This window comes from Schistocerca gregaria, chromosome 4, assembly GCF_023897955.1.
Source record: "Schistocerca gregaria isolate iqSchGreg1 chromosome 4, iqSchGreg1.2, whole genome shotgun sequence".
Classification (NCBI taxonomy): Eukaryota; Metazoa; Arthropoda; class Insecta; order Orthoptera; family Acrididae; genus Schistocerca; species Schistocerca gregaria.
Window position 1 is genome coordinate 337,219,747 of NC_064923.1, and position 18,126 is coordinate 337,237,872.

General features: G+C 42.5%; 1 protein-coding gene across 1 annotated transcript in view; it reads left to right on the forward strand.

Moving 5' to 3' along the window:
* Nucleotides 1–1,102: 1,102 nt before the first annotated feature.
* Nucleotides 1,103–18,126, forward strand: part of LOC126266757 (uncharacterized) — a 49,063-nt gene continuing 32,039 nt past the window's right edge. Inside the window, exon 1 of the mRNA XM_049971273.1 lies at nt 1,103–1,230. Coding sequence (XP_049827230.1) covers nt 1,161–1,230 — 70 coding nt within the window. The 5' untranslated portion in view covers nt 1,103–1,160. The remainder of the gene's footprint in view (nt 1,231–18,126) is intronic.

Consider the following 18,126-nt stretch of genomic DNA (forward strand, 5'->3'; position numbering starts at 1 on the left):
TTTACCTTGATTGAGAAGTGGGGGCTCTATCATAGGTTTGTGAGTACTGCACATATGCAGTAGATTTGACCAACTGTCAGAGTTGAGTGCAGAGGAGCCTCTTTCAGCTGTAGATGTAGGGAACATGCAGCAGTCCTCAGCAATTAGGAGGCCTAGGTTAGTTGCAAAGTCTAGCACAAAGAAGAAGTTTCTGCTGCTAGGCAGTTCTCACGGTAGAGGTGTGGGCCAACAGTTTCAGGAAGTGTTGGAGAGTGAGTACCAGGTCACCAGTGTTGTGAAGCCCAGTTCAGGGTTGGCTCAAGTAACTGACAGCATAGGGAAGTTATTTAGGAATTTTACAAAGTAGGATTAGGTAGTGATAGTGGGTGGAGCACGGAACAATCTTGATAGGGATTGGGAATATGATGTAGGTGGTTGCCTGGTAAAGAAAGTTACTCAAACTAGTGGCAGTAATGTGCATTCGGTGTAACTGTTTCAGTGCCATGATCGACCTCACCTTAATGCGGTTCGGGCAATAAGTGTTGTAAGTTCAGGAACCTCTTGTCGACCTCTGTTCACGAGTCTGGGTATTTTGACATTTCCCTTTCAGTATATACAGGGTGGTCCATTGATCGTGACCGGACCAAATATCTCACGAAATAATCGTCAAACTAAAAAACTACAAAGAACGAAACTTGTCTACCTTGAAGGGGGAAACCAGGTGGCGATATGGTCGGCCCACTAGAAGGCGCTGCCATAGGTCAAACAGATATCAACTGCATTTTTAAAATAGGAACCCCCATTTTCATTACACATTCGTGTAGTACGTAAAGAAATATGAATGTTTTAGTTGGACCACTTTTTTCTACACTGTGTCTATACAATGCATACATAATTTTATGAAATGAATATGAGGGTAACGAAATATAAACTTTTAATACTGTCGTGGACAGTGAAGCATCCCAGACGATCGCAGCTGCTGATTTGTGTTGCACTCTACATTGATCATTCGCAGAAGAATGAGTCACGTGTATTTATTGCGTAATTTGTAGCAAAGCTACTTACCCGCTAGCTTATCTTCAAGTTCTTGGCATGCCGCCAACGGCCTTCTGGCCTGTAGAAAATATACGGACAGACAGTTCTCATCTGTTGGAGTGACAGGAAGCTCCTAAACGTTCGAGATGACTCGTAACAGCTCTGCCCTCCATTTATCGACTGCGCTGCTGGTGGTCGCTGCCATCGTGCGCCCAGGTGAGTGACGGCTTGCTACGCACTTTGTTCCGTTGTCAATTTCAGTTCACAAACCAGCTGCTACTGATTGTAAACAAAACGTTGGTAGACGTGGTATCCTATTTTGCCCAAACAGGGACGGTGGAAGGAAAGTAAGCAAGGTATCGCTCTCAGAATTCTGAATCGATTACTTTCTTTTTTGATTTCGAGACATAATACAGTAGTGGGACGAATAAAGTAGCAAAATTTTATTTGTCTACCGTGGATAAACAGGAAAACACTGTACAATGTACCAAGTTATGGTTGTTCACTACGATACCTTCTCAAAAGCCATGAGCATATACTTTCTCCGTCCTTCCTGAAATTTTACCAGTATTCTTTCTCTGACTGGCTCTTGGCAAACGACAAAAGAGTCTAAAATTTTTTTTGTACTGAAAACATAAATAAGTTATCTTGTTCTTCTTCTTCTGCCTTTCACAGACCTGTTCTGGCCCCAGTTCCATCTTTTAAATGGGCGTCCTGTGTCGATATTTCTTTTGGATCTGTATTGTACGACCATCTTTGAAATCCATGTTTGTTCCATTCGTTCCACACCTTCCTTCCAGGCAAAAATATTTAATCCTGTCTGATGTTCCCATTAGAAATCCTGTTCATCTCATCTTCGTTGGAATTAGTCTAGCTCTCTGGGTACGTGAGTTGGAGTTTAATAGTGGCAATTGTTTTTTGCAACTTATTCAAAAAAAGATGTTTGTTTCATAGTTCTAATGTGCTCCAAATTAGTCATCATCATTGTGCATAACCTGGTGCTAGCGTCGTGGAATTCGTAGGACACGCTGACTGGCGCCGGTTGTCTGTTGCCCGGAGAGTCTCTGTTGACAGTAGTAGTCTGTCAGCTTATGTTACACACACACCTAGTAACGATAGTATCCTATGATCCTCTGTGCACTTGGATATATGATAGAAATAAATACGAAACGCGTCAAGTGAGCAGTTTAAGTAATAAGGTCATTTTTACGAGCTGTATGACTTTTTTGAAGTGATAGATTCAGCTTAAGTACAGTACTACGCTATAATATAAACATGATCGCCTGTGTATCGACTGCGACTGAAAGAATACCGAGTTTCGTGATGTTATTAAACATTTTCATTGGAATGGTAGGATTGCTGCAGAAACCAAAACAGAACAGGATAAGTTCACGTGGTCTCTGGACCATCTCTGAAGAATGCATACTTTTGGATTAATGAATTTAATCTGACAGGCACCGAAAACAAAGCGCGCTTCGGCCGTCCAGTTTAGTTCGCCACAAAAGAAACCATTGACAAAATCTGTAATATGGTAATATAAGACCGCCAGACAGAAATTCGTAAGACTGCTGAGACTGTAGGCATTTCAATTGAGTGAGTTCATGATATTCTGCACGGTGAATTAGCTACGAAAAAGGTGTGTATGAGGTGGATGCCGCGATTGCTCACAGTCGACCAAAAGCGCGTCCGACACAACATTTCATCAATGCGGCTGGCGATGATTAGTCGGAAACCGCAAGACCTTTTGCACCTATTTGTGACTGTTGATGAAACTTGGATGTATAGTTACAGAGTAACACGGCAGTCACAACAATGGACAAGGGTCTGGTGTAAGTGCACTGGAGAAGGCAAAGACCATTTTGTCAGCTGGTAAGATGATGGCCATTGTTTTTCTGGTATTCCCAAGAAATAATTCTCACAGATTAATTGGAAAAAGGCAGGAACATAAATAGACCAAAACGATCATAATTGTGTTTTTTCACGATGAGTATGCACCATCCCTAACAGAAGCGGTAATAATGGGGAATGTGCATGAATTGGGCTTCAAATCGGTTCCTCACCAACCCTTTTCAGCAGAACTAAGCACAAGTAGCTTCATCATGACTCCTAACTTGAAATGTTTGGTTTGGTATGAAGAAATTTTCATCAGATGACGAAGTGCTAGTTGCAGTCTGCGAGTGCTTTGCTCCACTTGACAGAGCCTATTTTTCCATTGGGATGAGAAAGCTGGAGGATTGCTGGCTCAACTTTTTATGTTGGTCAAAGAAGTTTATCTCGAGAAGAAAGGTGATTAGACTTATCAGACCATTCTGTATTCTTCCATTATAAGTAAGCATTATAAGTAAGAAAAGATGGTACACTATTTTGTAGGTGTGGTTTGTCGTCGCTGTCATTAGAACACTTGTTTTCAGATACATTGCTTCCACGAACTTGAAACTTGGAAAGCATTGCTTTAGCTGTTGAGGAATTTACCAATTCTCCCAATTCAACCGCAATGATCTAATTGCCATGGTATCAGAATTCAAAATGAGCAGAAGCAATAAAGACTGAAACAACTTAGAAGTTCTAAACAATTTGTTGAGGGAAGCAATAAACTAGTACAGTGTTGATAGTAATAACAGATTCTTTGTTGATTGTTCAGAGTAAGTTGAAACTATGAAAATTATTACTACCATAAAGTACAACCGAAAACCAAAAAAAAAAAAAAATATTTCACATTAGAGTAATAATATTTGTATTGGGTCATTACAAACAGTAATTTACGTATATAGCAGTGTAGGTTTATGCACAAGTTACTTAAAATACACTCCTGGAAATGGACAAAAGAACACATTGACACCGGTTTGTCAGACCCACCATACTTGCTCCGGACACTGCGAGAGGGCTGTACAAGCAATGATCACACGCACGGCACAGCGGACACACCAGGAACCGCGGTGTTGGCCGTCGAATGGCGCTAGCTGCGCAGCATTTGTGCACCGCAGCCGTCAGTGTCAGCCAGTTTACCGCGGCATCCGGAGCTCCATCGCAGTCTTTAACACTGGTAGCATGCCGCGACAGCGTGGACGTGAACCGTATGTGCAATTGACGGACTTTGAGTGAGGGTGTATAGTGGGCATGCGGGAGGCCGGGTGGACGTACCGCCGAATTGCTCAACACGTGGGGCGTGAGGTCTCCACAGTACATCGATGTTGTCGCCAGTGGTCACCGGAAGGTGCACGTGCCCGTCGACATGGGACCGGACCGCAGCGACGCACGGATGCACGCCAAGACCGTAGGATCCTACGCAGTGCCGTAGGGGACCGCACCGCCACTTCCCAACAAATTAGGGACACTGTTGCTCCTGGGGTATCGGCGCGGACCATTCGCAACCATCTCCATGAAGCTGGGCTACGGTCCCGCACACCGTTAGGCCGTCTTCCGCTCACGCCCCAACATCGTGCAGCCCGCCTCCAGTGGTGTCGCGACAGGAGTGAATGGAGGGACGAATGGAGACGTGTCGTCTTCAGCGATTCAGCGATGAGAGTCGCTTCTGCCTTGGTGCCAATGATGGTCGTATGCGTGTTTGGCGCCGTGCAGGTGAGCGCCACAATCAGGACTGCATACGACCGAGGCACACAGGGCCAACACCCGGCATCATGGTATGGGGACCGATGTCCTACACTGGCCGTACACCTCTGGTGATCGTCGAGGGGACACTGAATAGTGCACGGTACATCCAAACCGTCATCGAACCCATCGTTCTACCATTCCTAGACCGGCAAGGGAACTTGCTGTTCCAACAGGACAATGCACGTCCGCATGTATCCCGTGCCACCCAACGTGCTCTAGAAGGTGTAAGTCAACTACGCTGGCCAGCAAGATCTCCAGATCTGTCCCCCATTGAGCATGTTTGGGACTGGATGAAGCGTCGTCTCACGCGGTCTGCACGTCCAGCACGTATGCTGGTCCAACTGAGGCGCCAGGTGGAAATGGCATGGCAAGCCGTTCCACAGGACTACATCCAGCATCTCTACGATCGTCTCCATGGGATTATAGCAGCCTGCATTGCTGCGAAAGGTGGATATACACTGTTCTAGTGCCGACATTGTGCATGCTCTGTTGCCTGTGTCTATGTGCCTGTGGTTCTGTCAGTGTGATCATGTGATGTATCTGACCCCAGGAATGTGTCAATAAAGTTTCCCCTTCCTGGGACAATGAATTCACGGTGTTCTTATTTCAATTTCCAGGAGTGTATATTAAACAAAGCAAACTCCAAATTGGAATATTAACAATGTAAGGAGGAGGTAGATAGCTACTTACCGTGAAGGCGACACGTTGCGATACACACAAGTAAGAGACACTAACACATTAGCTTTCGGCCACAGCCTCCGTCAGGAAAGGGAACACACACATTCATTCACATAAGCAAGCAGACTCCCATGCACACGACTGGCCGTCTCCGGCAGCTCAGGCTGCAGTGCATGATGTCGGCTTGCTTATGTGAATGAATGTGTGTGTTATCTTTTCTGATGAAAGATTTCGCCGAAACCTAATGTTTAAGTATATTTTAGCTGTACCTGTCTGAAATCTATGATGTCATCTTTACGGAAGGTAGCTAAAATTCCTCATATTTGGGTTTTTACGCTTTATTATTTTTTCCCAAAGTTTTATTCTCGCTTGTTTGTTCACTTTTTCTTCGTATTATATGCAAGTTAACATTTTAAAATATTTTTGTACCCATATTTCTAAGGCATTTTTAGAGTCACAAAATTTTCAAAACCTTTCTTCGTATTTGAATAATTACATTACTGGCCATTAAAGTTCCTACACCAAGAAGAAACGCAGATGAGAAACGGATATTCATTGGACAAATATATTATACTAGAACTGACAAGTGATTACATTTTCACGCAATTTAGTTGCATACATCCTGAGAAATCAGTACCCAGAACAACCACCACTGGCCGTAATAACGACCTTGATACGCCTGGGCATTTAGTCAAACACAACTTGGATAGCGTGTTCAGGTACAGCCGCCCATCCAGCTTCAACACGATACCACAGTTCATCGAGAGTAGTGACTGACGTATTGTGACGAGCCAGTTGCTCGGCCACCATTGACCAGAGGTTTTCAATTGGTGAGAGATCTGTATCTAGAAAGTGCGATACAGGGCCTGCAACATGCGGTCGTGCATTTCCTGCTGAAACGTAGCGTTTCGCAGGGATCAAGTGAAAGGTAGAGCCACGGGTCGTAACACATCTGAAATGTAGTGTCAACTGTTCAAAATGCCGTCAATGCGAACAAGAGGTACTAACAACCAATGACACCCCATACATCACGCCGGGTGATACGCCAGTACGGTGATGACGAATACACGCTTCCAATCTGCGTTCACCGCGATGTCGCCAAACACATGATGCTGTAAACAGAACCTGGATTCATCCGAAAAAATGACGTTTTGCCATTCGTGCTCTCAGGTTCGTCGTTGAGTACACCATCGCAGGCGCTTCTGTCTGTGATGCAGCGTCAAGGGTAACCGTAGCCATGGTCTCCGAGCGGATAGTCCTTGCTGCTGCAAACGTCGTCGAACTGTTCGTGCAGATGGTCGTTGTCTTGGAAACGTCCCCATCTGTTGACTCAGGGATCGAGAAGTGTCTGCACGATTCGTTACAGCCGTGCTTATAAGATGCATGTCATCTCGACTGCTAGTGATACAAGGCCGTTGGGATCCAGCACGGCGTTCCGTATTACCCTCCTGAACCCACCGATTCCATAGTCTGCTAACAGTCATTGGATCTCGACCAACGCGAGCAGCAATGTCGCGATACGATAAAGCGCAATCGCAATAGGCTACAATCCGACCTTTATCGCAGTCGGAAACGTGATTGTACGCATTTCTCCTCCTTATACGAGGCATCACAACAACGTTTCACCAGGCAACGCCGGTCAACAGCCGTTTGTGTATGAGAAATCGGTTGGAAACGTTCCTTATGTCAGCACGTTGTAGGTGTCGCCACCAGCGCCAACCTTGTGTGAATGCTCTGAAAAGCTAATCGTTTGCGTATCACAGCATCTTCTTGCTGTCGGTTAAATTTCGCGTCTGTAGCACATCATCTTAGTGGTGTAGCAATTTTAATGGCCAGTGGTGTAGAAACAAAGTTTATAACGGCTGGGTTGATGTGAGAGTTACATTGACCGGCTGCCGGCCGCTGCCCGCCAGAGCTTCTGTAAGCAGCTGTCTATCACGGTGTGCGGCCAGCTCTGCTCCGACAACACACTTGCTACGTGCCGACTGCGATGCGCAGCTCCCCAGCACATCTCCAGTCTCCACTGGAGCAATCCTGGGAAATCGGCAGATTAATGTGAGAACCCCCCCTGCATGCCCGCCGGCCGCAGCTCGGCAGGGTTTCTTTGCGCAGCTGGTTTTCTTCCGCGTTGACTGTGACGTACTGCTCGGCTCCTACGCTCCACGGGCGCGGCGGTCAGCTGCCGCCGCAGAGGAGATAAAGAGGCTTGCGCTCGCTGCCTCAGCCATGACCTCAGTGAACACGCCGCCCGCGTCCACGCGATTCATTGCAAGAGCATTACGCGATCTGGAAGAAGCACGTTATTCAAGTCCCAAACAACAACACATCTCGGCGACTTCGTCTCTTTCACAATACAGGTCTCTTCAACAGTTGCCCACAGGTTATCATGTTCCACTCGCGTATCTCGTCCTGTGTAACCCACTACCTGCACGTCCTTCGTGAATCCATCAATCCATGTGGTTCTGGGGTCCCTCCGCCTCTGTGACCCATTTTAGCCACTTTCGTATCACGCATCTGTTCCACAAGCTTCATCCACCTGAACCTAGGTGATTCCACTATTCTCCTTTTCCAGTGTGTAAGGGCTGAGTAAGCAAGAATTGTTAGGATATTAAGTATGTAGTTGTCCACAGGAATTTAGAAGTAACAAATGACGATTAACAGGTAAAAACTTGATATGAGTATAATCGACATCCGGTTTCCTAGGGCCGTGCCAAGGGATGGCGCGTACATCCCACGATCCACTTGATGGAGCTATTGTGGTCGATCTCAGGTGGACCGAAGTCCAAATTAGAAAAAAATGAAAGTATGGTACTGATGGCCAGGAGTCCCCAGCTGGGCAAGGTTGGTCACCAAGTTACAGGTCATTTCAGCTGACGCCACACTGGGTGGCTTGCCTGTAGATGACGATGAAATTATGATGGGGACAACTCAACACTCACTCCCAGGCAGAGAAAATCTCCGACCCTACCATAAATCAAACCCGGGCCCACTGCGAGGCGATCAGAAGTTGTGACCACTCATCTAAGGGGGCGGACCGAATTTAGGATAAGACCTGGAAAGTGAGGTGCGTGTTATCTGAACAGGAGCAGCAAACAGATGTATTGTAACCTCTTCACTGTTAAGACCAAAAGAAAATGCTTTCGTCTGCCTATAACTGTGGGTTTCTTTGACTGCTCTGAAGGATGGCTCATCAGATCAGAACACGTGAAATATTCGTTCACTATTTATCATAAATGAATAAAAGATTAATTTGACTTTGACACACTTATTTCTCACATGATTGCTGTATAATTTAAAAGTTTCATTGATTAGAAAAGCATCACTTGATACACTAATTAACAAAACTGCTCCCTTAAGGTACAATGTTTACTAAAGTACAAGGTCGTCATCAGAAATTTTGACCTACACTATGATGCTGACTCTTTCCGAAGACGTCGCGAACTGGGGTGAGTTCTTGTATGCTTGACACTATATTGACCTCAGCATGAGACTGGTGCTGCGTTGAGAGGGAGGTATTGGTCTACAATTATGTGTTTATGGTATATGTAAGCATTTAAAAATTTCTTTGCTTTAAAATATTCGCATATTGGTACTATATTTTTTGTATATGTAAAGTGTGATGTACTGAAGGTTGGCTTTCTTTGCATTGTATGTGAGTAATGGATGTAAAATACTATCTACATTGTTTATTACGTTAAATAATTGTCTGATAATATTTTGTATTTAAAAATATTTGTGTGCATAAACTGTTCATATTGATGTAAATTTGACAGTTGTAAGAAATGGTCACGCTTAGGAACAATGAAAGAAATAGGTGATATGTGAAAATCAGTGTCCTTTTGTTTGGAAAGGAAGTATCTCTGGGGAGTAGAAAAGGCGGCAAGAGCGAAATGGCGCGCTACCTAGAGTAAACGCGGGTAGTAAGTCACACAGACTGTAGGCGGCAGTGATTGAGCTAACACCCTTGTGGAGCAGGAGAAGCTTTGCCTGGAGATGTCACGGATGAACACTGCAAACCGCTTACAGCTTGGTTCAAATGGCTCTGAGCACTATGGGACTTAACATCTGAAGTCATCAGTCCACTAGAACTTAAAACTACTTAATCGTAACTAACCTAAGGACATCACACACATGCATGCCCGAGGCAGGATTCGAACCTGCGACCGTAGCGGTCGGGCAGTTCCAGACTGAAGCGCCGAGAACCGCTCGGCCACAGTGGGCTTACGGCGTAGTTGCGACTTGTCGGCCTACTTTACTGTATGTAAAATTGGACGACGCCAAGAAAAGAAATTGAGCCCATACAACAAGACACTTGCAGGCTGTACTGTGGGTAGTGTAGCCGTCATAACAGTTCTCTACATCCAAGCCTACAGCTACCTGATAGGACTTTTAGTTTTGGTATTTTACTTTTGTACAACGTCAACCATTAATTTAAACTGTGTTTTATTAGTGAATAATCATTCTTGAACTTTCAAGAGCCTGGTTCACCCTGTTATTTCATCCTAATCATACACCTATATGGGGTTCATTCCTGGTGTTTGATTAATCCGAGGCCCGCGGAGAGGCCTCGCAGTTTGAGGCGCCATGTCACGAACTGCGCGGCCCCTCCCGTCGGAGGAGGTTCTCTGTGAGGTACTGGATGGGTTAAACAAAAGATTTCGATCGCTGGGCATATTTTTTAATTTAACTAAGGCGTTTGATTGTGTTGATCACAAAATATTCCTCCAGAAGTTGGACCATTACGGAATATGGGGTGTAGGTCACAATTGGTTCACCTCTTACTTTAGCAGCAGACAGCAAAAGGTCGTCTTTCACAATGTTGAGAGTGGCTGTGATGTGGGGTCTGAGTGGGAGGGTGTGGGGGGTGGGGGTGGGTGGGTGGGGGGGGGGTGCCACTCCTGTTCCTTATTTATATAAACGATATTCCCTCTACTATTACGGGTAACTCTAAAATATTTCTGTTTGCTGATGACACTAGCTTGGTAGTTAAGAATGTTGTGTGCAACATTGGCTGAGTTTCAAATAGTGCAGGTCGTGTCCTAAGTTAATGGCATGTTGAAAATAAACTAACGCTAAATCGCTGTAAGTCTCAGTTTTTACAGTTTGCAATACACAATTCAACATAACCTTACGTTTTAATTTCATAGAATGTGCATAAGATTAGTGAAACTCAACAGTTCACATTTCTAGGTGTTCAGATAGATAGTAAACTGTCGTGGAAAGCCCACGTTCAGGATCTTGTTCAAAGACTTACTTCTGCTATTGTTACTACTCGAACGGTATCTGAAGTGAGTGATCATTCGACACAAAAATTAATCTACCTTGCTTATTTTCATTCGCTTATGTCGTATGGTATTATATTCAGGGGTAACTCTTCCCTTACTAAAAGGATATTGCTGGCTCAGAAACGGACGGCTTGGGCAATAAGTGGTGTTAAGTTCACGAACCCCTCTCGACCCCCGTTCACGAGTCTGGGTATTTTGACATTGGCCTCTCAATATGTATATTCCTTTCTCTCATTTCTTGTTAACAATATTAACATATTCCCAAAAATACGCAGCTTTTTCTCAATTAATACTCGACAGAAACCTGCATTTGGATAGGGAAACTGTGCAGAAAGGTGTGTATATGCTGCATCCATTTTCAATAAGTTACGACTCGAATTAAAAATCTTAACAGTAATCCACGCGCATTCAAATCGAAACTTAAGAGATTCCTCGTGGGTCACTCCTTCTGTTCTGTGAAGGAGTTCCTTGAAAAAGTAAGCTGATTCTTGTATTGTTGATTGCTTTTGCTTAAACTTATGGACTGACTTTCTTCGGGTTCATAAACATTTTATTTTTATCTGTTATTACCTTCATGTTGTAATTTCATGCACTGACACGTTCCATGACCTTGGAGATTTGCTCCTCAATTTGATTCTACGGAACTTGAAGTGTAAATAAATAAATAAAATAAATAAAAGTTATGAAAAATGGTTTTCTAAAGGTCCGACCTGGCCAATTTTTTTTTTAGCTTCCTTGAAGTTATATACTGGGCTTTTTTATGTCAAAAACGTGATGTGTAAGGATGTAGTACTCAAATTATTGCAGTATCTGCACCAACATTGTTTACGTGGAGTAACATTTATTTGAAGAAGCGACGTAAACAGTAGCAAGAAAGTAGGCAAGATTCATACTGTCTGGATAGGCTGGTGAACGTTAGTACATATTTTAAACCACTAAATGATATTTGAACTGAGTTGTCCTAGCTTCAATATAATACTATTCATCCTGCGTTTTTTCTAACCGCTGGGTAATATCTTAGGAAAGGAACTGAACAGTCTGATTTATTTATCCATTAGACACAACACATGTTCAAACCCTGTAAAAAGGGTAATTCTTCTGAAAAGCTTTTCCTATTAACATACTATCCTTCCATAGTATAGTTTATTTAGAAACTAATCTAAATTCAATAAATCTATTATACGTGGCGACATAGAGACAGGGTTTTCTGTTATTTATTTAAAAGCGTACTAAATTACAGTAGTAGTGGTAGGGTTACATGGTGTTCTGGAGTCCCTTCCACAAAAAGTCCTCGGTAATGCCTGTGGTATCGATTCACGTTCGCAAGGTTGTTGAAGACACTGCTAGCCGACGTTTGGGCTGTCAGTGACCCTATCTGACACGTAGACCATGGAAAGCGTACTACTACAGACAGTAATACTGAATGTGAAAGAAAATTTTACATTGTGAGTAACCTGGCAATGAATTACTCCTGTTAACCCTCCAAACGGGAGGTGGCCTGTATAACCAGTTCACTTTCTGTTGAAGAGGTGATGACATTGTCTCGAGGTTTTCATGTGTTTATGTGATTATTGCTGATGGTCATAAATACTCACATCTTTCACAAAGTAATTTACAGTCGATATTTCAAAAAATTATACGTATTACAAAAATGCTTCAATTTGGCGTGACTGCACTTAATTGTTGTCGCTGTGCTCCTGAGGTGTCGTATCTACGATGGGTGGCGTACATGGTCCAAAGAGATCTATGGCATTGGAGTTGCACTGCTGTGGCAGTGTATCTCACAGCAGTAGGATTTCACGAATGACAGTTGTGGTTAAGCGTCTGGTTGGTTTGTTGACTTAGGGTAGGGGGCCAAACATCGGGGTCAGCATTTGCCTGAAGCGGTTTAGGGGTACCACGGAAAACCTAAATCAGGGTGGCCGGACGCGGATTTGAACCGTCGTCAGGGCGAATGCGAGTCCAGTGTGCTAACCACTGTGTAATCTCACTCAGTGGTTAAGTGTCTGCAACAGTCATTAGAGGATGTGTAGAAAGCTTGGGATACAACAGGACTTATTTACTGAGACAACAATACCAATTTAAAGAAAGGGAGATAATTCAGAGAGAACCTCGGCGCACACGTCTTTACAAATATTTCAGTTTTTACTAAGAAAACGCAAGTCATTTAAAATATCTTTAGTACGTTAAGGACATTCAACTGATTAGGCAGAAGAGTAATGCGCATTTTCATGTTACAAAACTGTTAATAATCTAATAAAAATTGCAAAACAATTGAAAGCGGTTATCCCGAAAACTGAAATTATGTTACATTATATCATGTATTTCATGTTTCCTTCTTTCAGTGGGTTAGGCAGAATAAATATGCATTGATTGATATGGGAAGAGCACTATGATAGATTTCAAATTTTGACGCAAACTTAAAATGACCGTTAAAATAAAATGTAACTTCCTGTTTGTCACAAGAGTTCCTTATAACGAAAGGCTTGATTGATGTGCGAATAAATTTTTTGTATTGAAACTGTAGCGTAAACCACATTCCGCAATACATTTTACTCATGTACATATCAGGTAGCTAAGCAGTATTAAAATGAACAAATGAAATCAAGAGTAAATGAACATAAGGAATGACAGAAGAGATACTTCAGTTCACTGAGCTGAGAGCTATGACAGGGTCAAGGTCCTGTTTGTTTTAACACATAATTTCCAAAGTCGTGATTGTGACACTGGAGTCGAAGAAAACTTTGTGAACAATGTGGAATGCTGTTAGTTAATCCTCTGTCATACAGGTCATTTTTAGCAGTTGTTCAGAGTAATGCATAATTATCCACAATGAGGCTAGGATAGCTTCTTCCGTATTTTCGCCGGCCGCTGTGGAAGAGCGGTTCTACGCACCGTCTGTATAAGAAGAGACGAAAATCCATTACGTAGTAAGACAGTCTGCTCATGTTTCAGCTCTATATGGCGACTACTGCATCCAAGACGATGAGGTCTCAATCATTCAGAATCATGAGGACGCCAGTCGTCTGCGTCGGGTGGTGGTAACTGTTTGTAAATACACAGCTATGTGAGTGGTCTTTTAATACATCGACGTCCGAGAGTACTGTCAACTTACGTCACCTTAAGGCATCCTAAACCATCAAACAACCTTAGTTCTCCCTATCTGTGGTAAATATTATGTTCTGATAGAGTATATGAAGCTATGACGGTGAAGTTGCTCAAGGAGACTGTTTGAACTGTCAGACCAAACAATATCAACATATCACCATTATACTGTAGACTTCAAAACTGGTGACATTGTGTGTTACAAAATAAGGATATTAAAGTAAATTCTGGGATGCATTTTTCTTTAACATTTGCCAAAATTATGATTGGTCTGAGCCATCTTAATAAGCGAGGAAGGAGATTTCCTCCAACATTAGTGTAAAAGTTGAAAACCAGCAACATCTGCTTCTAAGAAGCAGAACTTCTTGTGAACGCCAAAAGGGCCTAGTTATTTGCAGTCAACTATTGGAAAATCTCTTCACTGGTTCACGAGCAAACAATGATAGGGTATTCAGGCTCTTTCACGTGGATATTATTTTGTATGTTGGGAGCAGTCATTTGATATTAAGTGGCAGCTCGCCAGGCTTAGTACGGAGCTCTAGAAGAGGACTGGTCCTAAAGGTACAATTGGCAAGCTGGACTCCCCAGCGTCGTACCACGTCCGACATTTCTTAACCGGAAGGGTCTTGCTGGCCCACACACTGTACACCCATTATCAGCTTGGGATTGCATGAAGTCTCTGTAAAACCTCAGCCTACAGACTTGGTCTGCTCCCCATGAACTGTAACACATGCATTTTAAAATACTCAGCGCTTTTAGGGTTTATGCCTTCAGCTTCATAAGTCGTGGCATGCAGGAAAGCTTAACATCAGATGCAAGGCCTAGAAACATTGCTGTTTCTTTAAAATTACAGGTAACTCTAGAACTGTGGCAACCACAGCCAAAATAGTAATACACGACTGATTAACAATTCACACAGTAGACAGTATTTAATACAGGTATTAAAATTATTAAATATTGGACTCCACATACAATAATTTTAATACTTGTGTTAGAAACTTTTGTAAGTAGGCTGTTTAGGTTTTCTTATTGGTAACGCCACGTAGCGCTCTGTATGAAAAATCACTGGCTGTGCTGTGCGCAGTCTGTGGCTGGTTTGCATTGTTGTCTGCCATTGTAGTGTTGGGCAGCGGCAGCTGGATGCTAACAGCGCGTAGCGTTGCGCAGTTGGAGGCGAGCCGCCAGCAGTGGTGGATGTGAGGAGAGAAATGGCGGAGTTTTGTAATTTGTGAGACTGGATGTCATGAACTACCCATATATATATATATTGACTATTAAGGTAAATACACTGTTTGTTCTCTATTAAAATCTTTCATTTGGTAACTATGCCTGTCAGTAGTTAGTACCTTCAGTAGTTTGAATCTTTTATTTAGCTGGCAGTAGTGGTGCTCGCTGTATTGCAGTAGCTTGAGTAACGAAGATTTTTGTGAGGTAAGTGATTTGTGAAACGTATAGTTTAATGTTAGTCAGGGCCATTCTTTCGTAGGGATTTTTGGAAGTCAGATTGCGTTGCGCTAAGAAAATATTGTGTGTCAGTTTAAGCACAGGCTTGTATCAATTTTTCTAAGGGGACGTTTCATATGTCGACCCTTAGTCAAGGATACCTCACTGGAATCTTCTGATTTTTTTCTTGTAGTTTGTGTAGTTAGTGTAGCCTTTGTTTATTGCTAGCGCGTAATTGTAGAGAGAATCTCCTTTGTAGTTGTAGTCTTTCATTGTTGTACAGTAAAACAGTTGTGGCATGCATGTAGATTTGCACCAAGTATTTCGCAGCTGCGCTTGCAATTAACTAGATATTATTTTCAGTGCTATGTTAATGTGTTCTCTTATTTTTGCTCTTAAAATTGTGCTTTTATGTGTTATCGTGTGAAATATTGTGACAATAATGGCGTGTGAAAAACGTAACACTAGGCTCCAAAGTAAACTGAGAAATAATAGTGACGACGAGCGTCGTTTATCAGCACCACTGTGCAGTGAATTAACAGACGTTCGAAGTAGTAATTTGGTAATTGTGCATAGGGAAATGGAGCGGGCGGCAAATAATGGTGAAGACAATTAAACAAGTAGTGAACAGGGAAGCATTATCGATCGATCGGTCGGCAACAGCTCGCGTCAGGAACCCGATATGATAGGACACAATCTTGCAAATACTGTACATTCAGGTTTTGCGTCCTCACTGTTTTCTCAAATAAGTCAAGACACATTTTTTGCTTGTCAAAATGTGAATGTTGTCGGTGCAAATGCACTGCAGAAAAGCATAGAGGAACAGATTCCAGACCCTAATACATTATTATTGCAATTAATGCAACAAATGAAACAAAATCAGAGACAAACACAGCAACAGTTAGACACAATGGAACAAAATCAGAGACAAACACAGCAAAATCTTAGAAAATTAGACACAATGGAACAAAATCAGAGACAAACACAGCAACAGTTGGACACAATGGAACATAATCTTCAAAAGTTAGACACAATGGAACAAAGTCTTCGGAAGTTAGACACCACACTTGAACAAACACGTGAAGATTTAACTACTGAGTTACATAACATTGAATCGAAATGTAAAAAAAATCTGTAATGACGTAAAAACACAAATTTGTGAGCATTTCCAACCTATTTTTCCGTGGCATGAAAACGCATTACAGAATCACGAAGCAGCCATAAAAGAATTGCAAACTATTGTTCGTGAAAATCACGACACCTTGCAAGCTAAAATGGACTCAGTTGCATCCACCGATTCGGTTACACAACTTGCAAGAACTCAAGAAAACTTAAAGGACACAGTAGATTCGATTTCAACACAAATGGACACTCTGAAACTTGGTTCAGAAAAACACACTGAGGAAATGTGTTCACTATCGGAGAAAGTAGCCGAACTTTCGGATCAGTTCACTAATTTATCTGCAAAGGTAGATGATGATCTGAATGACACAAGACCTGAAGCCATCACTGACACAGAAGAGTATGAACAAATTAAGAAATTCAAACAAAATCAGAATCAAATTAATACGCAGTACAAAAAAGAAATCCGGAAAGTACAAGATCAGTTGACGTGGGTAATACAAAAATTACATATTTCAGAGGACACTTGCGCTCCAACACGGGAAGAGGAACTCAGAAATACGGAAAAGCCACAAAATAATAACACAGGGCAATTCGAAAATCATGAAAGAAATTGGCAAGGTGCACCGAATTTTGAGATGGAACAGCCGACACGACGTAACAATGACCGATATGCTACTCACCGACACGATGATTTTGACTATAAGCTGTTCATTACTGCACGTAAATTCAAAACATTTAAGAATTCTGGCAACGACATTCATCCACAAGCGTGGCTCCATCAATTCTCTCATTGTTTTCCTCCCAACTGGTCATTAGAGCACAGATTAGAATTTATGTGTGGCTACTTGGAGAATGAACCAGCTGTAAGAATGCGATCGGTCATTCACGATTGTCACAGTGAAGGAGAATTTTATCATGCCTTCCTCTCTGCATATTGGTCTCAAGCTACACAAGACCGAGTAAAACATAGCATCATTATGATGAAACATTTCGAACAATCTGAATTTTCCAGTCTCGTCAAATATTTTGAAGACATGTTGCATAAGAATCAATATCTTTCAAACCCATATAGCCCTTCAGAACTCATCAGCATTTGCATAATGAAATTGCCTGAACAGTTAAGGAATATTATTTTGGCAGGGCATTGCAAAGACGACATTGAAGCTTTTCAGTGACTCTTACAAGAATTAGAAATTGACACTGACAATCGCGGAACGCGAAAACAGGAACACAACAATTACAGGTCACATCCGTCGCAATTCCTCGATGAAAGAAATAATAACTGGACACGACAAGGTTATTCTTACAACGCAAATCGTGACCAAAACAGACACCACCAGTATGACAACCGTTGGCAGGTTAATAATAGTTACAGAGAAAGATCGTATTTCCGTAGTAATGAATATCACAGAGACAATCAGAGAAACAGTCAGTACGGGAACCAAAATAATTATTATCACGGGAGACAGAATAATGTCAGACGCAAGAGTCCACTGCGCCGTGATAACTCAGAGAGAAATTCTCCACCACTTAACCGACAGGAAAGAAACTACAGGAACTACCGACATGATGACAGACGATATAATCATAACGACAGACCGGAATTTCATCAGAACTGGCGGGATTCAAACAGAGCAGGGCCCTCTCGGCAAGGTGAATTTGTAGAAGTTAGGTCTCCTAATCCCAATAACGACGCGCGCCAACAAAGAAACAGACAATGACTCAAACCGCAGGCAGCCTCGTGCGCCGGCTGGCTCGGAGAAAAATAACATAGACGCTAACCTTAAGAAAAATTCCAGTATTCTTTACCGACGTATACCGCATGATAATTGCTTTCAAGTTCAAACTCTGAGTACTATGAAGA